Below are 25,500 nucleotides of genomic sequence, written 5' to 3' on the forward strand. Positions count from 1 at the left end.
TCAGTTATGAGGCATGAGGAGGGTAAAGCTCACAAGAGACCCCCACCTCACACTCACAATTCACATGTTGTTGCCAGGACAGCTTAATTAGTTTTGCTTAGCTCCTTTTGAGATTGCATTCAATAAACTCAAACACAATTACCTGACTTAAATTCATCTGGTTGGTTTTTGCGCGATTTTTTCCTTCGCATAATTCTTCAGAAATGGCTTTGTTCTTCTTCCACCTTCGTGACCTCTTTTCTAAATCATAATGGACTTCTTCAGTCTCACTGCTGTCCGAGTACTCCAAGCTGGTTGCCTGTGGATTGAAATTTACATCCAGTTCTCCATGGAAATGTTTTTTTTCCATTCTGGGCATATCATTTTGAGTTCTGCTTTGTAACCAGAGAAGTTTGCTAGGTCCTTTAGCTTCCTGGGAGGAGTTTACTGAAGATGTTTCAGAATCTGAGAACTGTGTCTCCGTATTGGTGTATAACCCAGAGGAAGGGGAGGTCACTGCCTGGTACTGATCATTGCCATAGACCCATTCAGTTCCATATTGGGAATTGGTGTAATAGAAATCATCTGGTAACTGCCGAGGTCTCCGACGCAGCTTGTTCAAGGCCACATTCCAGTCGTAGTCATCCTCACTGTCTGAGCCCATCTCGTCATAGGCAGAGACCACGCTGGATTCATTCTCCAAAGCTTCAAACACTTGACTCTTTGGTTTGGCGAGCATTCGAGGACGAGGCAAAGAGACATTTTGCAAAGCTACCCAGTTTCCGTCAGTGCTTTGAAAAACAGAAGGCGGATCTATGAAAATGAAATAAGAACAATCATCGCTATGTGATTCACAGGGTGAAAGGCTCATTTTACTTGCTAGTTTGCAATCAGCTGGCCAAAAATCAGAGGGTTCTACAAAACGAACAAATGCAAGTGTTTCTGCTACATAAATTCTCTCACCTTGTGAGCCCTGCTGCCATACTCCTTTTAATCAGAAGCCACCACTTTAGGTCATAGTGATGACTGCTTAAAATGTGACAGTACTTGGAGCAAAGCTTTTTTTCTAAAAGAATTATTAGGAAAGGATGAGGGAACATCCATACACAGACAGCGTGTTTTGCAAACGTCTTCGATTCTGTGTGCAGTTCTGGTCCCCCATCTTGAACAGAAAAGATGGAAAAAGGATCAGAGAAGAGCAAGAAAGGTTGCACCAGGTTCTGAAACAGTTTCCATTCAAGGAATGATTAAGCCAGAGCTCTGCCATCTGGAGGACAGAAGACTGAGAGGACAAATGCTGAAAGAGATAGGGGAATCTCTTCCAACCTACTAGAGGACATCAAGTGAAACTAGTGAAATTAAGGTTCAAAACAAAGCAAAGAAAGAAGCAGGATGCAATGGGGACCAGACCTGTAGAGCTTCTTGCCTGAGTGTTATGGATGCTATAAATTGATCTGGGATAAAACAGAGATAGATGGCTATAGACATGGAAGAGAAATCCACCAAGGTTTACTAAATACGGAAAAATACTTTGAGCTGAGGTAGTCATTAAGATGAAAGTTTCAGAGGTTCAGAGCCTACTCAGAGGCAGCATGTAAAATACTTGCCTTCTCCTAACCTTTCCTGGGTTACTGTTGTTGCTTTTGTTCTATCCTAGACTAAATGAGCTTTTTGTTTAACCCAGGCACTGCTGCTCTTACACTTCCTCAGACTGCTTTACAACTCTGACAGAAAAAAAATAAAGGCCACAAATATGGTCAAAAAGTGCTGTATAACTCACAGAATTGCATCTCCTCTAAATTCAGATTCCATTTCCAATCAAACTTGAAAAGTCCCTTCATGGGAAAAAAAATAAAGGCCACAAATATGGTAAAAAAGTGCTATATAACTCACAGAATTGCATTTCCTCTAAATTCAGATTCCATTCCCAATCAAACTTGAAAAGTCCCTTCATGGGAAATGTGAATGTGTTATGACTCTACCTCCCACAGCAGTTGAATAAATACATGCCATGGATTTACACAGTAATCTCAGCCTACTGAATGAAATTTGGAGCCTTACGGATTTCTCCCATGGGTTAAAATTTCCCATTTCCAGAAAACTGGAGAAATACTTCCTATAAATTATTGGTTTTCTCATACCGTAAATAGAACACCACTATTTAAGAATGAAAGAAGTAAAATCTGGAAAGCGTTGTAGATGATACTCAAGCATCTTGCATTACACAATTACAAATACCTGGAGCTCAAGAAAATGACTTTTTCCCTGAATTGTTCATAAAGAACAAAAGTATGCAGTAAGAAGGTGTGCTCAGTTTAAAAAAAAAAAAAAGTCTGTGGTGCACTACCACCAGCAAAACACTCCCACAACAATGAAACAATAATTAAATGGTAATTAAATTTAGGAGCTATGCAAGATTTAGAAAAGGTTTTGTATTTGTTAGTCGTTTGAGTCCTTTTGGATTGTTTTCGCTTAGCACTACCACCAGCAAAACACTCCCACAAAAATGAAACAATAATTAAATGGTAATTAAACTTAGGAACTATGCAAGATTTAGAAGAGGTTTTGTATTTGTTACTCGTTTGAGTCCTTTTGGATTGTTTTCGCTTCCTAAATTACGTGCCAATTCAGAGAACTTGCGAAAATACATCACTGGAGCCATTATAATGCCTGCTTAAAAAGAAATCAAAATAGTAATATTTGCAGTGACCAGGTGAGGATATAACTGAAGTCAGGTGAGTAAACAGTGTGCTCTTGCGGCCAGGAAGGCCAATGGTATCTGAGGATATAACTGAAGTCAGGTTTATAGGGAGAACTAATAACTCTTTATTGTAACAACTGGTGTTGGAGAAAAAAAAAAAAACAGTACAAGCTATCAAGCATAAGGAACTTCTGCTTGTTTGCTTTTTCCAACTATGCTCAGAGTACAAGCTATCAAGCATAAGGAACCTCTGCTTGTTTGCTTTTTCCAACTATGCTCACTAATCTACGTGTAGGATTCTCTTGAGACAAAGAGGACCTTTTGTTGAAAACATTGTTCATTCAAACATAGCACACTTTCATAGCACACTTTCCATGTGCCAGCCCTTGTCGCCAAGAGGGCCAATGGAATCCTGGGCTGCATAAGGAGAAGTGTGGCCAGCAGGTCGAGGGAGGTCATTCTCCCCCTCTACTCTGCACTGGTGAGGCCACAACTGGAATACTGCATCCAGTTCTGGGCTCCCCAGTTCAAGAGAGACAGGGAACTACTGGAGAGAGTCCAACGTAGGGCAACCAAGATGATTAAGGGATTGGAGCTTCTCCCTTACGAGGAAAGGCTCAAGGAGCTGAGACTCTTTAGCCTGGACAAGCGAAGACTGAGTCCTGAATGACATGCTCTAGCTCTAGGCAATCCTGCTTCAGCAGGGGAGTTGGACTAGATGATCTCTATGGTCCCTTCCAACTCTAGAAATTCAGTGAAATTCAGTGAAATTCAGTGAAAAAAAAAAGAGTACAAGCTATCAAGCATAAGGAACCTCTGCTTGTTTGCTTTTTCCAACTATGCTCACTAATCTACATGTAGGATTCTCTTGAGACAAAAAGGGCCTTTTGTTGAAAACATTGTTCCTTCAAACAAAGCAAACACATCTACAAGATATAAATCTCCAATGGGAATTGAATTCAGCTGCACCACATCACACACATGTAATGCTGTGGAGTGCCACATCATTATACTTTTTTCTCTCCCAAAAGATATCCCCTTATTTCGTTTAGCAACAACACATAAGAATTGATCAAACATCCTTAGCTAACTGAAGAAAGGACAAGATAGTAGCTTGATTACATCTTAGAGAGTAAGCAAGGTGGAAAGGAAAGCCACTGAGAACTTCATATTCAGCAAGTTGACTCAGTTTTCCTCCAGCTTCAAGTAATAGCAAATGCTTTCTTCCTGATTTTCCAAAAAAAAAAAAAAGTCACTTGAAAGCATGGATTTTGCACACAATTCTTTGGGTATATGCTGTAATTTATCCATGTGAAAATGAAAACAGATTTAAGACGACTTATTGTGAAACTAATGGTAAAGGGGAAAAAAGCACTAATTCATGATTCGGCTCTTGAGTCGTTATTTAAACCAGTGTAAACTGTAATCAAAACTAATTGTGAACTGCTTTTTGGCTACATGACAAAGAAAGCCCATTGATTTTACAACTCCAAACTCTTGGTTGAGATTTCTTTCATTTTCTGTACCCTAATGCAGAACTGCATAGGAAAGACATGGACCTGTTGGAGCAAGGTCCAGAGGAGGAGCAGAACTGCATAGGAAAGACATGAACCTGTTGGAGCAAGGTCCAGAGGAGGCCACAAAAATGATCCAAGGGCTGGAGCACCTCTCCTGTGAGGACAGTCTGAGAGAGCTGGGGCTGTTCAGCCTGGAGAAGAAAAGGCTCCAGGGAGACCTTGTTGAGGCCTTTCAGTACCTAAAGGGGGCTAATAAGAAAGATGGGGACAAACTTTTTAGCAGGGCCTGTTGCAATAAGACAAGGGGCAACGGTTTTAAACTAAAAGAGGGTAAATTTAGTCTAGATACAAAGAAGAAATTTTTTACAATGAGGGTGGTGAAACAGTGGAACAGGTTGCCCAGAGAGGTGGTAGATGCCCCATCCCTGGAAACATTTGAGGTCAGGTTGGATGGGGCTCTGAGCAACCTGATCTAGTTGAAAATGTCACTGCTCATTGGAGGGGGTTGGACTAGAATGACCTCGAAAGGTACCTTCCAACCCAAACTATTCTATGATTCTGTGCTTACTACTGCATAGGTGAGATCACATTTACACAAATTAGCACACTAGAGTATTTACTAATACTGCACAGGTGAGATCACATTTACACAAATTAGCACACTAGGGTATTTACTATAAACTCAGTAGGCACCACAATTTCAACACAAATGTGGTTCTTAGATGAAAGAAGCAGAACAAATCCTTTGAGTAGAGCACCTGAAAGGAAACCGTGGTCAATTTGTCATTCTGCTATGGTTAAGCAATTGTTAAGTACTAAATTACTCAACAGTTGAATTCAATGGGATTGAAGTGGGTTCTTAAATTTAAGCACCCAATTAACTGCTTTACTGAAAATAGGCCTTCCACTAAAATGCCCAGGAGAACAACTCTTCTGACAGGGGGGTTGAATGAGCAGATCACAAAGCAAAGCATACTTAGCTAAGTCAGATTTTCCTACTCCTTTACTATCACTTCCTTTTTTTAGGGAGGAGGAGCATTGACACTGTCCAACTTTCAGCCTCCCAGGTTATCAACTGGCATTACAGATAAAATAATTGAACTGATGGGCAGCCCCCATCCCTAGTTCCCACTACACCCAAACACGTGTTTTGGCTGTTTCTTGCTTGTCAGCGCCGAGTGAGCCAGCTGGGGGACTTACAGCACCAGTAAACTCACCCTATAAAAGTTTTCCACTTTTTCAGCTTCATGAACCAATTTGCTAGAGAGGTCAGATGGGCTCTACAGCTGTTACAAGAGAAAAAGAAGGAACAGGCAGACTCCATCATGGGAAGACAACAGCAGCTTTGCTGTTCCCTGTCACCCGGAGCCAGGGCCTGAAGTTCAGTCCTTCCCCTTGTGCAGCTGTGGGGATGAAAACTGACCAACTCTTCTGTGCAGCAGTTGCCTGGTGCTGCACTTTTCTGGCCTCACAAACAGTACAGCCAGAACAAGAGAGGCAGTGGAAATGGGACTCTCCCAAGAGCAGGAACCATCCTCAATGACAGACAGTCCTTATGCCATCTTGAAGTAAGCAGGGAATTGTGTTCTATCCCAGGGTGTTGGCTCAAGAATGGGGCTGACTTAGGAAGCTACTCACCATCCACCACCCATATTCACATCCATACCTAATGCATGGAAAGACAGAGGACACAGATCTAGGGAAACTGCAGGTCTCTGAAGCTCCTACTCTTACAGCTGCCTCAAACTTGTGTGGAAGTAGCAGTGAGTAGGGCTGCACGGGACACTGCACTGGTGAATTCATGGGGCTTGAAAATAAACGTGCAAAGGGGAATCCTACATGTGAGCTATTTCACTGTTTGGCTCACCATGAAAAAAAAGTCACTTGAAAGCATGGATTTTGCACACAATTCTTTGGGTATATGCTGTAATCTATCCATGTGAAAATGAAAACAGATTTAAGACGACTTATTGTGAAACTAATGGTAAAGGGGAAAAAAGCACTAATTCATGATTCGGCTCTTGAGTCGTTATTTAAACCAGTGTAAACTGTAATCAAAACTAATTGTGAACTGCTTTTTGGCTACATGACAAAGAAAGCCCATTGATTTTACAACTCCAAACTCTTGGTTGAGATTTCTTTCATTTTCTGTACCCTAAAGCAGAACTGCATAGGAAAGACATGAACCTGTTGGAGCAAGGTCCAGAGGAGGCCACAAAAATGATCCAAGGGCTGGAGCACCTCTCCTGTGAGGACAGTCTGAGAGAGCTGGGGCTGTTCAGCCTGGAGAAGAAAAGGCTCCAGGGAGACCTTGTTGAGGCCTTTCAGTACCTAAAGGGGGCTAATAAGAAAGATGGGGACAAACTTTTTAGCAGGGCCTGTTGCAATAAGACAAGGGGCAACGGTTTTAAACTAAAAGAGGGTAAATTTAGTCTAGATACAAAGAAGAAATTTTTTACAATGAGGGTGGTGAAACAGTGGAACAGGTTGCCCAGAGAGGTGGTGGATGCCCCATCCCTGGAAACATTTGAGGTCAGGTTGGATGGGGCTCTGAGCAACCTGATCTAGTTGAAAATGTCGCTGCTCATTGGAGGGGGTTGGACTAGAATGACCTCGAAAGGTACCTTCCAACCCAAACTGTTCTATGTTTCTGTGATACTGCACAGGTGAGATCACATTTACACAAATTAGCACACTAGGGTATTTACTATAAACTCAGTAGGCACCACAATTTCAACACAAATGTGGTTCTTAGATGAAAGAAGCAGAACAAATCCTTTGAGTAGAGCACCTGAAAGGAAACCGTGGTCAATTTGTCATTCTGCTATGGTTAAGCAATTGTTAAGTACTAAATTACTCAACAGTTGAATTCAATGGGATTGAAGTGGGTTCTTAAATTTAAGCACCCAATTAACTGCTTTACTGAAAATAGGCCTTCCACTAAAATGCCCAGGAGAACAACTCTTCTGACAGGGGGGTTGAATGAGCAGATCACAAAGCAAAGCATACTTAGCTAAGTCAGATTTTCCTACTCCTTTACTATCACTTCCTTTTTTTAGGGAGGAGGAGCATTGACACTGTCCAACTTTCAGCCTCCCAGGTTATCAACTGGCATTACAGATAAAAGAATCAAACTGATGGGCAGCCCCCATCCCTAGTTCCCACTACACCCAAACACGTGTTTTGGCTGTTTCTTGCTTGTCAGCGCCGAGTGAGCCAGCTGGGGGACTTACAGCACCAGTAAACTCACCCTATAAAAGTTTTCCACTTTTTCAGCTTCATGAACCAATTTGCTAGAGAGGTCAGATGGGCTCTACAGCTGTTACAAGAGAAAAAGCAGGAACAGGCAGACTCCATCACGGGAAGACAACCGCAGCTTTGCTGTTCCCTGTCACCCGGAGCCAGGGCCTGAAGTTCAGCCCTTCCCCTTGTGCAGCTGTGGGGATGAAAACTGACCAACTCTTCTGTGCAGCAGTTGCCTGGTGCTGCACTTTTCTGCCCTCACAAACAGTACAGCCAGAACAAGAGAGGCAGTGGACTCTCTCAAGAGCAGGAACCATCCTCAATGACAGCCTGTACTTATGCCATCTTGAAGTAAGCAGGGAATTGTGTTCTATCCCAGGGTGTTGGCTCAAGAATGGGGCTGACTTAGGAAGCTACTCACCATCCACCACCCATATTCACATCCATACCTAATGCATGGAAAGACAGAGGACACAGATCTAGGGAAACTGCAGGTCTCTGAAGCTCCTACTCTTACAGCTGCCTCAAACTTGTGTGGAAGTAGCAGTGAGTAGGGCTGCACGGGACACTGCACTGGTGAATTCATGGGGCTTGAAAATAAACGTGCAAAGGGGAATCCTACATGTGAGCTATTTCACTGTTTGGCTCACCATAAAAAAAAAGAGGGTATCTGTGGGCAGCTGCAAAATCCTTAAACTGGAGAACAGACAACAGGTGGCAAAGCAGGGCCCTTTGGCTCTTGTGTCTTAAAAGGTCTGAAATGTATCCAAATTAGATGCCTAATGTTTCCTAACAATCCAAAATCAACTCCCCAAAGGCCCAAATTTTGAATCTTTTCTTGGAAAAAATACAATGGTAAGATAAGCAATGAAATCATGACATTCAGCATCACCAGACAGAAATCTTTACATGAGGCCCCTGCAAGCACAGAGATCAGCAGAAATTTCCTGGAGATGGTCCTTTCTTTAAGACATATTTATTCCACATGTGAGTGAGTACCAAAAAAGTCACATTCGTACTAGAAATATTTACTTGTTTCATTTAGCCTGTCCACGCTTTTCCAGCTGGGCAATGCAGAAAGCTTGTGTTCCTTCTGTTTCCTGAATTGTCCTTTTTGCTGCCTCCAAAGAGCTTCAGTCACAGATGATGCAAGATCTAGTCCTTTACTGGGCATATCTTCACTAGTCAGGGAGAATGCAGACTGAGACCTCTGTGGAAATAAAAATCAAAGAGCATAATTTAAAAATAGAAGTACTTAATTATCAAACTCTTTACTGTAATTAGCATGAGTGTTCAGTTACCCATGGAAGTGTGAGATCTGCTAGCATCCAGAAATGGAATGTAATGTATTCAAAAGAATTGTTTCAGTGCTAGATTGCTTCTTTATGTGCATTTCTGATGCTATGCAAGGAGGCAGGAAATTGTTTATACAACCACGGACCAGATGGAAAGAAATAATTAAGGTGAAGTTGTTAGGAATGTGCTTGGTGAGGACTGATATGTAACTGCTTTGACTGAAGCTAGCCAGAAAGAGATCCCATTGTGGTGAGACATGATGATCTATTGTTGGCTCAACAGGCCATCTGGTGTAACAATTTGCTGAAATTAAAAATTAAAAAAGAAGCAAACAAACAGCCTGTCCCCCAAAAATAGATGTGCAACTCAACTGATTTTAATGCAGAGTTCTTTTGTTTGCTAGGACAGACATATCACACAATATCCCGGGCAGCTAATGAAGTCAATACAGACTACAATTGCACACCTACCTGTTCTTAGGAGGGTCACATTTCAAGTCAAAATGAGGTAAAATACTGTTGTGATTCATAATAAGTCCTGACTACTACTGAGGGGAATGTGCTTTCCTTTGGAACCACATAAATAGATTATACATTTTAGTTTTGAGTTAGGCACTGTTACAGAAGCCTCATTTAAATTGGGCCAGATGTTAAGAAAAACTGTGAAAGCTGGCAGCATCCTGCTGATTTCAGGAGAATTCACTCTTACATATCAAATCACACATGTAATTCTAGAAACAAGGCTACAGCACCTCGAGTCAAGTTTTGACATCTGGCTGACACTATTTGGCTGCAGTACTTTTTTAAATTATTTAATAACTTTGCTTTTGATGACAGTACGTGCTTAGGCAAAAGGGAACACTTTTTCAAACAACAGCTTTTTCCCCATAGCTTTTTCCCACTCAAAACCTCTGTCTTGGCCCTCATAACAGAGTTGGTAAAAGATGCCCTGTATACACCAGGGTTTCTTTAAGAAGTATGCTTTCATGTGGCTCAGCTTCTTTAGGCAGGCCAAGTTGGCACTCTCAAATCTTTGGACATTTTAACTGATTTTCAAATTACAAATAATGAACTAAAAGTGTTAATTTGTTAATATATCCTCCCAGGATATATGGACAATATAAACAATTTATAAACAATAAACTACTGAATCTCCCACTCTTAAAATAAATTAGGTCCAGTTCATGTCTGCCATCCTCTGATATCTTTGTGTTAAAGTTGTCACGTACTGAAAGCAGCAAGTTGTTGTGGCTGTCACTATTTTCAAAGTACCAAGAATAGTCCCTCAGGGTACATTCTTCTATGTGTATGGCAAACACAGAGAGATATGAGATGCTGAAGATCCCAGAAGAAGGAATACCCTACAGTTTAATCACTATGTATCCATTTTCCCTTATTACTTAAAGAATTGAATGGTAAGAAGAAAAAAAAAAAAAAAAAGGAAAAACTGAAGAAGTCTGTTCCGTGATAACCTGGGCTCAGATAATGGAAGTAACATACTTTTTCTTATTATAAAATATCTGTAGGTTTGACAAATTTTCTGGTGTTTTGTTTAAATGGCAGTTTCTCACCTGCCTACTCGCTGTTTCACAAACATCACACTGGAGGCTGCATCGCAGTGATGGCAGTGTGTCTGCACTTAGCTCTCAACTAGCCTATGCCCAGGAAAATCCCTCCAAATGCAGCAAGGGAAAAAGCTTTTTGTGCCTCCAAAGCTTGGCTTGAGGCCATTTGCATCCTATTTCTACATTTTATCTGGGTACTGCTCTCTCTTGGACCGCTCTGCTATAAGTACCACCTCTGCACTGAAGATGGTTCAATGTCACAGAAGACTCAAGGAGAGAAAAGTAATGCCAAGCTAAAATAGCTTGACTGGACCCCTGCATTCAGATCCTCAAAAAGGGTGAAAAGATGCTACTGGAAGAGTCTGTTGAACTAGCACTCTTCAGTACTGCTTTTGTAGTTCTCTGTAATTCTTGTAACTGGAGAGATTTAAATGATCAAGAAGTGGCAGCATTCTAATAAGGTTCAAATAAGAGTAAATACAAACAGAGGATTAGGTTATTTCTTGTTCTGAAAGTTAGTTTCAGATAGGGATGGAAGGACAGATTGTGTCTTACTCAGACAATTACGGGTGGAAAGAAAGTGTAAATATTCATCCATGACAACAGTTCTAATCACCAGTAACACAGATAATGATACAAAAAAGGAGTGTCAACAGCCAAGCCTGATGTAGGAATAGGACAGAAGCATATCCTGGCATAATTCAGTATACATTGGCATAAACATGGCCATTTTTTTCAAAGCACAAAACCAAACGTTTGTCCACAAGTTTATCTCCAATCAATTAGTGGCCAGACTGACGACTCTGTCTGAAAAGCAAATTACTCAAGACCTCATTTTGTTGCTTTTGCAATTAAGAGCAAACTAGAAAGTTAGTTATTTGGTGTGAAGTTACACAGCAAAAGCTCTAATCCTGGTTGGCACAGCTGCATCAACTTGAACTCAGCTGGCACCACTAACTCAACAGCCCTACAAGCTGTAGCATGGGCTACAAACCTACATCCATGCCTGCCCGTGCTGCTGACTTCACTGCCACACTTACCTGGGGCAGGCAGCAGAAGTACACGTTGCTGCGCTGCATTTGTGCCTCCCTTCATCACAGAGATAATAGCTCATCTGTAGATCCACAGGGGACATTTTTCTGTTGGGGACATTTGCACAGGAAGCAAAACACTGAACATAAGGGAGCAGGATTGAGAAGTCTATCTGGGAGCTGGTGCTCCATGTAGCTTCCCTGAGCATGGATGCAGGGAAGTCCCAGAGGTAAGGCCAGCTACCCTGATAGGTTCTTGGATCAGTTCACATTGGAACAAGGGATATTTACCGACCAAATGAAGGAGTCTTTACCAACTGCCTATAAACTTGGACAGCAACAAGATCTCAGGGCAGAAAAAACAATCCAGTCTATTTTCCAAAAGTATCCAAATAATACAACAGCCTAAATATGATTTTCAAATGGAGGCAGGAATGTAGGAGCTTTGGTCCTGATTTATAAAGACATAAGAATTAAAGAAGACCCTTCCCTTCCAGCTAAAGCTACCGGCACCTTTTCTAACCAGAAATTCTGGTTCCTCTGCAAAAAAACCTTGTCAGCCAGCTGCTATTTGAGGTGTATTTATTTGTAATGAATTTCAAGGCTGCCCCGTATATATTTGCAGTCAGACACTAAGGTACCGCAATTGTTAGTTTCTGCAATAAATTAGTACATCAGCAGATGGCATTGCAACCAAACAGGTCATTTGCTATGTTCAGCACACACTCTCCTCCCTCGGAGGCATGTGCTGCATACTGGATTGCTGTGCAGTGCAGCACAGCTTGCACAATATAGTTACAGTATTGACAGGCATTTCCAAACACTTTAGTTAGATGAGTTCCCCACCAAATCCTTCCCACTGGCATCTGCTGTGAGATGTTTGTTTCGAAAAGAAAACCCAGACACATTATTATTCTCTTGCGGTTTTTTTTACCCCTCTCCAGGGGATTTCTGCTGCATAGTAAGAATCTCTGGACAGAGAGAACTCAGCCTTCATCTTGTACTGGGCTAGCAATAAAGGGAATAATTTTCATTTCCCTCCTATTTCACCCTATTTCTTTAGTCCGGTTTAACTAGTGAAAATGTGATTTATTCTGCACTCAGAGCAGATCAAGGACTGTCCCAGCTTCAGGAGAGACTGAGAACCCCGGGTGCCACAAGGGTGAGGCAGCTGTAGGGTCCCTGTGGCAGGAGCCCTTGCAGGCACCCACTGGGACATCAACACCAGGGCCAAGAACAGTGAGGGCACCTCTGGATCCTGTGCTGTGCAAGCTCTGACCTGTGGGGCAGCTGTTAATTTGGGCTTTGAAGACTACCTTATTTATTAAGGGAAACAGCCTAGAATTGACAGCACAAACACAGATGACTTAAACGTGAACTTACTCACCTCCCCTCGCCTGCAGGTTCTACAGCTCTGGCTGCTAGTGGTGCAGCCAAAAAAACCCCTCCCCTGCTTCTCCTCTGTGCTCTATGAATACAATCAATGCACAGGCAGAACCAGCAGGTCCCACCTACCTGAGCAAATAGAGTAGCAATCCCTAAGCACCACCAGCTAATGCATCCTTTGGTGAGGAAACTCCCACACCAGGAAGGAGAGACAGTATGAGCTTGCAAACGGTGCCGCTCTGCCACAGCCTGTTTATCCCTGGAAGTGATTTTCACTCTGCTCAAATGTATGCAGTCCAGACATTTAGCAGTGGGAGTGAAATACCAAGGTTTTCAAGCATCTGTTCCTTAGTTAATCTTGTATGTGGCAAAGTATCTGCTAACAACACTATGGCTTCTGAAAAAAGGGCAAGAACAGGCAGATGAACGGGAGATTTTCATACTCAATTGAAAAAAAACCCCTCCCTTCTTCATGCCTTGACCTAAACCCTGGTTAGGATATCCCAGCCATCAGGGCAAATCCTTCAACAACAGACTGGGAGAAAGCAAATACTTCCTTCCAGGATCTGCTCAAGCTGGCTTGTTGTTCACTACTGACAGAGATACAACCTGGCTGCACTTTAGGTGGGTTTGCCACCCTTCTACTGGACTCTCAGGCACCCGATCCCCTTAAAAGTATTGTTCCTTTAAAAGGAGCACAAAGATAAGGGTCAGTTGATGAGGAAAAGGTCCATCAGCAGCCGGAATCATACAGCTGTGTAGTAATATGTAGAGCCACGGTTGGGTGTGCAGTTATTCTGGTTCCATTTGGATTAGTTGACCTTGAGGATCCAGAGATGGGTTGCAAGGGAGAGACGCAGGAGGTTATTCACCAACAAACCCATCGCTGCTGAGCGTGCAAGTAGCTCTACACATCACCACACAGAAATATAATCCACAGTGTTTGAAGGACTTCCTCCCCCCTCCCCAAATAGTAAGCAGGCCCCACATGTGAAAATGCTTTGGCTGCAAGGCATTTGCAAGAGATTTGCAAGCTAGTTATAAGGGAGATTTAAATATTGGTTCCAGAAGATGAATATAAACATCCTTTTATTGTACTTAAGGGGCTAACAATTTAGGAAGGTGCTAAGAACATAAAATAGCATAGTTCAACCAATGTAATGGATGTATGTGAAGAAGTCTATAGATGGGGCTAACAATTTAGGAAAGTAAAATAGCATAGTTCAATCACTGTAATGGATGTATGTGAAGAAGTCTATAGAAGTTTGCAGTAAATCCATGGTTACATGCTTTGACAGGACTAGAGGGCAGATGTACCAATGCAACTGATGTAATCTAAACAGCACCTTTACAGGTACCCTTGTTCATTTAGCTGATACTACTTCTCATTGATTCCCCCCTGGCCCATTCTTTTTCCCTCCTCCCGAACTTGGAATATTCAATTACATCTCTTTAAAAAACCAAACAGTGCAGACGCTTCCCAGTTGTGCAACACCTTTCACCTGAAGGTACCAAGAGCTCAGTTAGTATCCTGTGATGACCGTATTACTGTATTATTTACAGATGAGAAAGCTGAGCAGCTGCAAAGGCCAGATCCCTCTTCTAGTGTAAGGCAACATGATTCTAAATTCCTGCCAGCGTACTGCACTGGGAGAGTGCAAGTGTATACAGGAGTAGGGGAAGGAGGTGAGCTGGCATCTTCATCTCAAGTCTAATTGCAGCCTCACACATAAACTCACCTTTTGTTTCAAGAGAAGACTCTTCACTGCACGATTACTCTATTTTCCTTAATTTTTAGGTTACTCAGTATGCCCTGCAACCTTTCATGTCCCATTCTGACCCTTGTCTACAGAGTTGTGCTCAGCAGTGCACTCGCCCATCAGAGCGAATCACTGCAGCTCCTACTCAAACACCCACTTGACAGAGGAAGCCTTAAGTGTTCTGTGTTTATTTGCTTCTCGCTGTGACAATATACACCCTGATTTCATCTAAAAATAAAGTAAGATTTGTCAGGCAGCCTAGCTCTGAGCATCACAGGTTTTAAGTTAGACCTTAAAGATTTGTGATATCCAGCAGCATATTAGGATAACATAATTAAAACTGAAAAACAACATATGATCTAAATTATTTGGAAAATAACATTACAGAATGACCATCCTTCTATGTCCTTTCTCCTACTCCCTCTTCTGCTTTAAAACCTGTCTTAGTTTGCTGGCAGTAAGCATAATCCAGCTGAATTTAGGCCTGCATGGGCTTGATGGTATATCTAGCATCCAAAACTGTGTTCTCGGATGTTTGTCAAGTGCATGAAACCAAGAATCAGTAATTTTCTGCTAGAGATATATCTCAAACTCAGACTATACTCAAACAACTTTAAGAGGACAACATTGTCGTGTTTAGCCTTGCACTGATTTTTTAGCCAGCCAAAGCCTTAAAAAGTGGTACTAATTGCTGAGTCAATTACAAAAGCAGTTGTCTCCTATCCTTCTGCTGCAAAGGAGGAGGGAAATCAGCCCGATTGCTATGGACAGGACTACCTTGATCTGAAATCCAGATCCCTTTTGCAGTGAGACTACAGTGTTACACCTGCAAAGTCAGCAGATGACAGTAAGATTTCTAACCTGGAAAGTACTTAGAGAAATTTGCATTTTCTCATAATAAATACTAATTAAAGAAAGACCCATTATTTTCTAAAGCACCAAGTGCTTTTCCATCTCAAACTGTACTGTTCTTTCTCATTCTGTGCAGACAAGAGAGTGCTGCAGTTGGCTTCTTCTGGAAGGAAACAAGACAACAAATAACCCATCAGGCTCCAGCTGACGGGCTTTTGGATAAATGCATGTCTGCTTCATCGGAAGGAGGTCCCAGCAATACACCCTTTGCAACCTTCTAATCCCAGCTCATGTATAAAAGCTAAAAGCTCCATCTCCCATATGATGTGATTTATTAATTAGACATAAATAGGATGTTTTTGATACTGAGTTGTTGCCAGGAAAGAACTGGTGTCAGCTGGTATCAACTTCCTACAGTGTTATGCCTCCCTGATCTGAAGCAGCTCTCCCACTGTGTTGTATGACTGCTAAACAGGATTCCTCCTCAAAAAGGTTTTCTTCAAATATTTGTTTGGGACAAACCTAAAAAGGTATAAAGCACTTGCAGAACCCCCAGAGACTTCCAAAGCAGCTTTGGACCTCAGGCTTGTAGAACCTTCCTTCTCTTTAAAACAAATCAAAGAGGGAAAAAAAAGAAAGAAAAAAATAAGCACCTGTCTGTACACTATGGACTGTATCGTTAGCTTAATCAGTAAATTTCTGCTTCCCCTGAGGTGCATCATAATGTGTATTTAATGAAATCCTCCTTTTCTCTATATCCCTAGCTGGTTTATATACTATAAATTATGGATGAGCTTCTGTTTATATATGCAATCTTTTAGCTGTAAAATAAAGACCACTAATACAGCACTTAGAACACACCGGGATGCCTGCACTCCATCAATGTTTAAAGGGGATACAATATGCCAACTGGTCGTTTGCTCTCACTGGCAGTGATGTATGGAGGGGAAAATGGACTGAGAGAGCAGAAAAGCATCCACCTCTTGCTCGAAGCTCCTCCTACCCCATCGTTGTACAGCCTTTGCTTATTGGTAATGAGAAACAGATGGTGCCATCCATCTCATAAAAAGAGATCGGGAAATAAAATATTCAGCCTTGTATCACTATTTTTAGCAAAGGCAAAGGATCTCAAAGAAATCTAAGAGAAAAAAGGAAAAGACAGTATCTATAGCTACTACCACCCCATAGTACCGCAGTTAAACAATCAATAATATATTTCAGGGAGATACCCCATGTATGTGTGCATGTTCCTTAATATGAAGATCAGTAGATTTTGCTCCAATCAAGCAGGTCTCATGCAGTTGGACTCTTGGCATTGTGCTGTCCCCAGCTTATGCATCCCAAGTGATGCAAGGCTTTCAGAGCCCACTGGAAGCTTCTGGCTGATATGGATAAGCCACACACAAATAACTGCATTTAAAAGAAAAATTGCCTGGCAGATATAACCACGCAGTTTTATCTGGAATTGTTACAGCTTCCCCTCACACTGTAAGCAAGTGACCTTGCTAATAAAACGCAATGTAGTAATAAACATGGGTTTCTAAAGGCCAGTGTTATAGTAATTGAATGTTGCTAGCTTTATTGGGCTAGTGAAACCACACCTTATTACCTTCTACACAGAACAGAAATAAAAATATATGCTCTAAGATAAATTTCCAGTTTTAAATGGTGAAATCCTAACTGCCTTAAGATTTGCCGTCCTTACCTCCCTTTCTTCTGCATGTCTATCTTTCTGTTAATCATGTTTCTTCTTCCCTTTTATTTAACATGTCCTGCTTCTGCTTGCTTCAAGTACTAATTTGTTTGCCACGTAACAAAGAAAGCCTTAAACAGAAGCAGATCTACTTAAATAATCCTTATTGGGAAACAGGTTCGCATATATGACTCTAACCCAGTAATAATCAACTGGGTAGCTTTGCTAGGAAAAAAAAAAAAAAGAGCATGCTTTTTTTTTTGCTTCCCTTGGGGTTGTTGTGGCCACATAGTCTGTCTACAAAAACCTTGGTTACTTCAGAAATATCTGCCTTAATAGATCTGTTGCAAGAGGTCCGTTGTTAGCTGTGGCATGTACTCCTAAGAAAGGGGTTTTATCGCTATGGGCAGATCTCTGCTCAAACTAAGCCAACACACACAGCTCAATGGTAGGATTTGTACACAAATCAAGAGTTTGGGTTTTTTGGTCAACATAATGTCATTATGAAATACGAAAACTTCCCTTATGGCAGTGGAGCCCATTAAGATCTGCTGTTAAAAGCTTGGACTCAGGAATTCCAAAATCTAGCTGGAAAGGAGTAAGGAGCTTTGCCTGGACAGGGTATATGGCCATAGGGCTTCTCTGCCAGCTTCTGTAGAAGTTAGGTTTTGGTTTGGAAAGAAAAAAAATATTGCAATCCTCCCTCACAGATAGCGAAACAGCCTATTCAAGCCTATAGCTTATTTTTACTTCTTTTCACTTGCTGCTCTTCTTAAAATGTTACTAATGCAGCTTGTCAGATTTCCTTCAGTGTATAGCAGCAGCTAAAGACATTGTGCTGAGAAGTGAAAGGAGGAGAAAATACCATTTAGTGTAAGACATAAATGGTGCTCTACAGTTGGGTTTACTTTTTTGTTTGTGGTGGTGGCTGTTTTCTTTGAGATGGCTAAGGAAAAAAAAAAAATTACAGAAATCTAACACTGTACAAGAGAAAATACAACATTCAGCAAAAATCCAAATAAAAGCTAAGTGAGCACAGAAAGTGTTTTAAGGACTAAACACTGAGGCGTTGGGTCCTGTTAGCATGAAAATCAAGCAGTGAGATTGCTCATATCACAAACTTAATCCTCCCCACCTCACTCAGCAATACAACACAATGTCTGTGATGTCCTTCTGTGACCCACAATGCACTAGGAAAACATGCAACTGAGCAACAGTTTCTCCAGACAGAGGCTTCATGCTTGTTCTCTGCAAGTCCCTACGTACCATTCCAGGTCACTCCATGATTTCAATCTTCCAGCTTTGTGCAGCAGAAAACATCAATAGTTGTGCTCAGTCACTCACCCATAACGTGTAGGATCCCCTGCGGCTCCCTGGAAAAGTCAGCATACTCTGATCTGAGACAGCAACAGACGCCAGGCCACTGCTCCTGGATGGAGGCCATTCAAAGTCAGCCTCAGCCTGCTCAGTTTTGTTTTTCTGCTTCTTTATTATCTGTAAGGTAGGGCGACAGGGGATGGGAGAAGAGAAAAAAATGGTGCTTGGAAAATACTCTCTTAACCATGTTAAAAAAGACTATGTTAACCCTGTCTCAAGGCAAACTGACTAGGAAGAACACTTGAGTTCCCCTTTGCTTTTGCTCCAGTTCATACAAGGATGATTCTGACAACCTGCATGCTTTTCTTCTCATCTTGCAATTGCATAAGAATTGATACAAAAAATGATAAATCATAATCAATGCCTGTAATTTCTTCTCATCTTGCAATTGCATAAGCATCGATACAAAAAAATGATAAATCATAATCAATGCCTGTAGGAACATCAGAGGTGAATTAAATAAACATGGAAACCTGTTCCTACAGTAACACTTTAAACACTAGCAGCATCTGTCAAGTCTTTTCTCAGACAAAAATGTTTGCAAAGAAACACAAAATACTAGTTATGAGAGAATTTCAAAGGCTCCCATGGCATCTAGACACATTTCTACTGAAAACAAAGAGGTATTAGATGTTTAGGCACTATTGTTTTTGAACATCTACATCGTCTTAACAGAGAGAAAAGATCAGATAGACTACCTGGTCTCCCTACATTGAGAGATTATATCCTGCTGCACTTCATTTCCACAACTTTTCTGATTCTAATTTAAAATATCTACAGAATATTATTCTATGGCATAAAAGATCTTGTTAGGCAGCTTTTGACAAAAGTGGTAGCAATTCAAGCTTGGCTGAGATAGTCTCTGGACTATCAAAGGCTTGATAAGCGGAATTAATCTTCTAACATCCCTATTAAAAAAGAAGGCAGATCATTTTCCATTGAGCTTCTGTTCTTCTGGCTTTTCTTGATAGCCTTATAAACAACATGTTCCTCTTCTGGTGTGCAATCCATACATTGTTGAATGGCACGTCACATACATAGACGTGGCAATTAGCTAAGTTCACACAGAGGGAGACTAAATTAACAGAGTGGTTACTTTACTGATCATGGGAGCTCAGCATCACCTCAGTTCAGCTCGTCTTGCCTTGCTTCAGACTGTCCAGATAAACTCAAGGGGTATTTGTTTCCACTAGCCCTCTTTTCAGTGCTGTGTCAGTGCCAACTGTGAGCCTTGCGGGGAGAAGAACAAGCTTTATGGAGAAAGCAACATAAATCAGTCACATAGAGGGTTCTGTGATTTTTTTGGTTGTCTCTCTCACAGCATCATTAACAGAATTCCGTTTCAATGACAGATGTTTTCTTTGTATGTATTGCAGATGCAGGATTCAGCAGAGTTGGTTGGTCAAGAGCCACACTTCTTTATGTTGGAAAACTCTGTGCCTTTTGGGAAGTGAAGTACAGGTGTAAAATTCCATCAAGCAGGGGCCTCCTCTTCCAAGCAAAGATATCACAGACCTGAGGGAGTGGTACCTCTCAGCTCTGAGGGTGTAGGTCATCAGTTTATACACTGGATTAAGCTTATTTATAAATGATCTCTCTGTCAGATGTAGCTGACTAAGCCTATACTGTGGTAGTTGAAGCTGAAACTTGTAATTTACTCTGCTTTCTGCATTAGTGTTATCATTTTTTGCTGCTGGCAGAGTCAAAGATCACCAGATTAAAGGATTGTGTTTTGGCTATTAAACAAGCTAAGGAAAAAATGCAAGCCATACCTTCTGTACGATGGTTGTGGCCAGCTCTTCTATGAGGTCCTCCTTGTGTTCCTGCAAGTAACAAGCCTCGTTCTGCTTGTCCTGCATAAAAATGGATATCTGTAGTTTCTAAAATCACATAAAACCAGCCTTTCCACAGGAATTACATAGATCAGGAAATAGGGAATATGCCCTACTGATACTGTGGGAAGAAATTACTGGTAGTTAGATTGCATGTCACCTTCTGAAATGTAACATGCATCTTGGATACAAGTTCATAAAACCCACACTCAACTCTTCAGGTATGGCATGAGATAGTCACTACTTCTTTATGTTTTCTTCTGTATCTACTTGTTTTTGAACTACTACTACCCAAACTGAAAGAAGCATAATTGTGCAATTTAAATGAAAACATTTTTTTTAAATGTTACCAGGCTGTCACTGTAGGTCTCTTATTACTACCCAAACTGAAAGAAGCATAACTGTGCAATTTAAATGAAAACTTTTTTTAAAATGTTACCAGGCTGTCACTGTAGGTCTCTGCCTTAGAAATAGCTTCTTCCACTGCTTCTTCTGCAACGCGTAAGGCCACAGCAAGGGTATCCATCATGCTGTGTCCTAGGAGAAGAGTAAGAAAAAAGACCATGTTCTTTATATATGTACATTTTGCATAATGAGCTCCAAAATTCAGACTCATATTCTAGACATGTATTTAAATCTCAGGTTGTTCATGACAAAGTTCATTTCCTCAATCCATAATTATGCATGCATAAACACCTTAAGACAGAGAAATATAAAATTCATCTCAATCTCTATGTTACTTCTTAAATGTAAATATTAAATGCAGTAAAACTCTGTTTTCATATTGCTTATTTTAGAATCCAGCAAAACATTTAAAAGGAAATCATACAAAGAAAATTTGTAACCTTCACATAAGCACCAACAGAACATAAGGAAGAGATCATCATATATGAGCATAGGAAAGGAAATGGGAGAGAAGTAACAAAAACTGAATGTTATGAGAATCACACTAGAATAAGCATGTGTGAGCTGTAATAATTTCCCAGCATGGTACAGAAAGGATTTTTAATGTCTTGCTAAATGTTGCAGCTAAAAGATTGTTGGATCTGTGAACAAGACTTACCAGCACTCTAGGCTATTTGCCCAGTAACTCAAAGTGTAAGGACCATGTTTTAATCAAACGAGTTTTTAGCAGCATACCTTCTGTCTGTCGGTAGAACGTAGAGTCACTGCCACAAATGCTTCCTTCATTTTCAAAGCTTCCTTCAAAAAAACTTCCTTCTCCTCAAAAAAGACAGCGCAGCACGTTAGCATAAGAAGTAGCCATTAACAGCAGAGGCATTATTAGATTAGAATATTCACTCAAGATACAGTGGCACCATAAACAAAGAAAAATAACCAGAAAATTCCTCCTACCTTTTGTATAAACCATGATTGCAGCAGCTTTTGTACAAAATGTGATTTTTTTTATATGAAAGACCTCTCATTCGTTTTAGATGGAGATAACTATTTGTACAGTCAAAAAGAGAGAGGAAGAAGCTACTAGGTATAAAACTTAGATGGTAGAAGTTAAGTACAGGGAATTTGCCTGTAATATGACATTTGGGATTGAAATAGATTCTACATTTTAAAGGGCAATTCTGTATAAATAAGCCAAAACCCAGACATGTATAATAGTATTTATCTTTAAAGGGAACAAAAGATTTACCTAACAGTCACATGGAAAGAAGAAGAAAGTTAGCAATGACATTTAGACTTAAAGGCCTGCCTTAGAAAGGTCTCACAGAGAGTGCAGATGCCACTGAAACTCATCCTTGCACTGTTCACACTTCCATTCAAGGACAAAATGAGTCAGACTACAACTTAAGTAAAGGCAACACATCATGTTAAAGTTCTGAAGAATCCATTCCCACAGTTTTTAAGTCTATTGTCCCACTTCTCCCCTCACAGACATGGATTTTCTTGTCTTCATAAATCTTTGTTCTCAACTGTTAAGGAATCTTCTCTTGAAAAATGAATTTGATACAGAGAAAGCAGAAAGACTAGTAAATCAGAGCTTAATGTATAGGTCGCTTCTCCCTAGAAGCTTTTATGCCAACATTCATAAGAAACAGCTAAAATTTTCACTCAGGACTAGAGAGTCCACTTACCATCCCATATAATTTCAGAAAAAGACAAAGTAAAGACTAAAGAAAAATTAAGTTAAAATAAAATTAAAAATAATTACAAATTAAATTTCAAAAGAATTACATTAGGAAAGCATCTGCTCCAAGAAATCCGATGACATTTCAAATGTTCAGCTAACAAGTTTTGAGTAATTTCCTACTTACTAGTATGACACCAAACGCCACTTCTAACTTATTTTATGTCTCCAATTACTCTTCTTATGGGGTGGTGTATTGTAACACCATAGTTAAGGGAGAATTGTGTCTCTTCATTTAAAAGGGACATGCCTGTACTTAATCAGCATCTTTTAACCATTTACAAGCATCAATAAAAAATAAAATGTGGCCAGTTTCAGAACTTTAGGCTTGCAAATCTCTAAGTGAGGACAATCTAAGTTTTGGCCAACTTGGATACTGAACGTATCCCATGTTAAACAAATCTTGCGTCAAACACCACAGAAATGTGCTCTCATGACAAATGTTGAATGAAAAATTATTTTCTCATTCATTGACTACTCAGAACTGTGATAAATTCTTGGAACATGGGCTAGGATAGAAACTGCAATTTCCTTTACAGACTGAAGATATCAGTTCTTCTGTATCAGTGGCATAATTAAGATTAAAAATTCTTTGAATTCTTAAAGAACTCTCTAGATAGTTCACCTCTCTACTGAGAGAAAGCCTTAAAAATATTTTTTGAAATAATATCACAATTTCCATTGTCTCAGCTTGTGTATTAAAGTAGATGCGCTAATAAGAAATAAACACAGCTGTTCTTACCTATTGCATCAGGACAAACTCCGCTCTCCAGTTTATGCTTCTTGTACAAGTTCTTCAGGACTTTGGCACTTCCAAAACACTTAAAGCGGCTTTTGACATTATTATAGTACCAATCCAGAGACTGGGTCCTTAGTAGCCTAAAACAGAAAAATAAATAACAAATAAACCTAAACAGTTTAACATAAAAAAGGTTATTTTAGGGCTCAGAACATAAACATCTTAATTTCTGAATACTTCTTCACTGTTTGTATTTTGCAAGTGTCCAGTACACTAAGGCAAAAAAAAACAAACAACGGTAACTCATGAGCATGTATCTGCTTCACATTACTCAAATTTTTATTTGGCTTTGCTACCATCAGAAGAGGTGCTCTCCCCTTTTACATTATAATGCCTTTTGAAAAATAGAAACAAGCTTTGGAATAGCACAGGAATGTTTTAAAAATACCCTTTATTTACATGGATTTATAGATAATGTAAAAACACTACAGCCTTTTGAAAAATATAAACAAGCTTTAGAACAGCACAGGAATGTTTTAAAAATATCTTTTATTTACATGGATTTATAGATAATGTAAGAACATTAGCCAATAATTCACCACAAAAAAAAAATAACACATCACTGCGATTATTTGGGGAAAGCAACAGAGTACACGAATCCTAATTAGCGGACTTCAAAGGAGAACAAGAAAGGAACAGTAGGCAGACAAACATTTTGCGGGGAAGGAATCACAACTGCACTTTGATTTCTTTCTTTCAACTGTAAGCACCACTGACATCAGTAATTCATCCTAACAGATTTGTCCTCAGGGCTCATATACTTCTATAAAGGCATGAGATACTGTCAAATTCTTTATTCTTATCAATGTGGCAATATACTCACTGTTACTTCAGTAGCAGGGGTAGAGAACCTGCACCCCATTCCCAGCCAACACAATCACAGGGCAACCCACAGCAGACCTGTACGTTTCCTACCCAGGGTGTCACTGGAGAGAGGGATGCTAAGGTTTCACCTACAAATTAAAGCTGACTTCCCCAAAAGCCTCCACGAAGAAGAAATAAGCCTCAGACAGGGAACATTGAACTATTTCTGTGTGTTTGCTTCCCTGTTTGAGCCCATTTGTTCCTCTGCACATTGCCACAGTAGTTTATTTATAATTAATTTACTGCACTTCCATTGCAGGAACCAAGATATTTTACAGGACATAAAAGCATTTCATATAAAAGGGTAGTTAGTATAAGCTGAGAAATAACTTCTCCTATGTACTAATTTACAAAAATCGGGGTCTTGGACCTAGAAGCCCTAGGGAGATTGTTACCTAATTAAGTGAAGAGATGATTCTTAACACAAACATTTTAGAAAATAAAAAGCTAAGGTAAGTGTTCAGTGTCAATATATGAACTCCTAAAGAAATGATGTTACTATCAGGATTGTTGGACTCTCAGCATTCCCAGACTTGAAGACATTCAGATGATTTAATTCTGTTTTTTAAACTTGGGGTGAAAACAAAAATAAAACAAAAGTCCTGCTGTAACCTTTAAATTTTCCTTCAGGGACTCTGGACTTTTCTTTATAAAGTGCAAAGCAAGTGACAAACCACAATTTTTGTTTAACACACACCATTTCATAAGCAAATAAAATTTCAGCTATTGAGAGACTAGTGATATAGTTCTTACTTGGCACTGAACCTCAGGAGATACCCAATAACAAACAAATATGCCAACCCTGGGGTTTCAACTAAATGCTTCCAGACCAGCTCTGGATTTTTTGAGTTTCAATAAACTGCTAAAAAGGAATATCCACTTCACATAAAACAGAACATCATGATATAGTCCACTTCTCTGTCACCACTGCAAAGTGTTTAGTAGCAAACACCAGCAGTGGGAAATTAAAAATAAAAATCAATGAAGCGTATCGTATTCCAACTGTGAACTCTTAAAGTTACATTAGTTGCTCTGCTGAAGACAACTGAAGAAAAAGCACATAATGAAACAGAAGCACGTTTTTTCTGTATGCTATGTCAGCAATTAGAAGCAGGAGAGATGTTTAGAGATAATGTAAGAAAATTAGCCCTTTGCTATCTATATGCACAGTAATATCCCAAGCCTAACTATGGTTCTCAGGAGGCTGATTGGTTCCAATATTGACCATTCTACAAATATCACTAGCATGTGACAAGGGCAAAAATCCTTTTTTTTTTCCTGGAAAAAGTCCTTAGACACTGCGCACAGGTGACTGATATCTGATGAACCACAAGTGGCTGGACAGCACGAGGAAGGGGAAGCAGGTCTCTGTCTGTGAGGTACAGGGTTTCTGAATTCCTATAATGCTGCCACCAAGAAATCTGTTAGGATGCCTGTCCAAGTCCTGACCAACTCCTGACCCA

The 25,500-nt window shown here is 40.2% G+C and overlaps 1 protein-coding gene across 2 annotated transcripts in view; it reads right to left on the reverse strand.

Moving 5' to 3' along the window:
• Positions 1-25,500, reverse strand: part of MYRIP (myosin VIIA and Rab interacting protein) — a 414,556-nt gene that overhangs the window by 31,591 nt on the left and 357,465 nt on the right. For both annotated transcript variants that reach the window (XM_014942311.1, XM_014942322.1), the window contains 7 exons: positions 23,117-23,253; positions 21,372-21,455; positions 20,671-20,768; positions 20,172-20,252; positions 18,367-18,516; positions 8,473-8,650; positions 143-792 (listed from right to left, as the gene is read on the reverse strand). In XM_014942311.1, coding sequence (XP_014797797.1) covers positions 143-792; positions 8,473-8,650; positions 18,367-18,516; positions 20,172-20,252; positions 20,671-20,768; positions 21,372-21,455; positions 23,117-23,253 — 1,378 coding nt within the window. The remainder of the gene's footprint in view (positions 1-142; positions 793-8,472; positions 8,651-18,366; positions 18,517-20,171; positions 20,253-20,670; positions 20,769-21,371; positions 21,456-23,116; positions 23,254-25,500) is intronic.

Source organism: Calidris pugnax, unplaced genomic scaffold (assembly GCF_001431845.1).
Source record: "Calidris pugnax isolate Ruff unplaced genomic scaffold, ASM143184v1 scaffold23, whole genome shotgun sequence".
Classification (NCBI taxonomy): domain Eukaryota; kingdom Metazoa; phylum Chordata; class Aves; order Charadriiformes; family Scolopacidae; genus Calidris; species Calidris pugnax.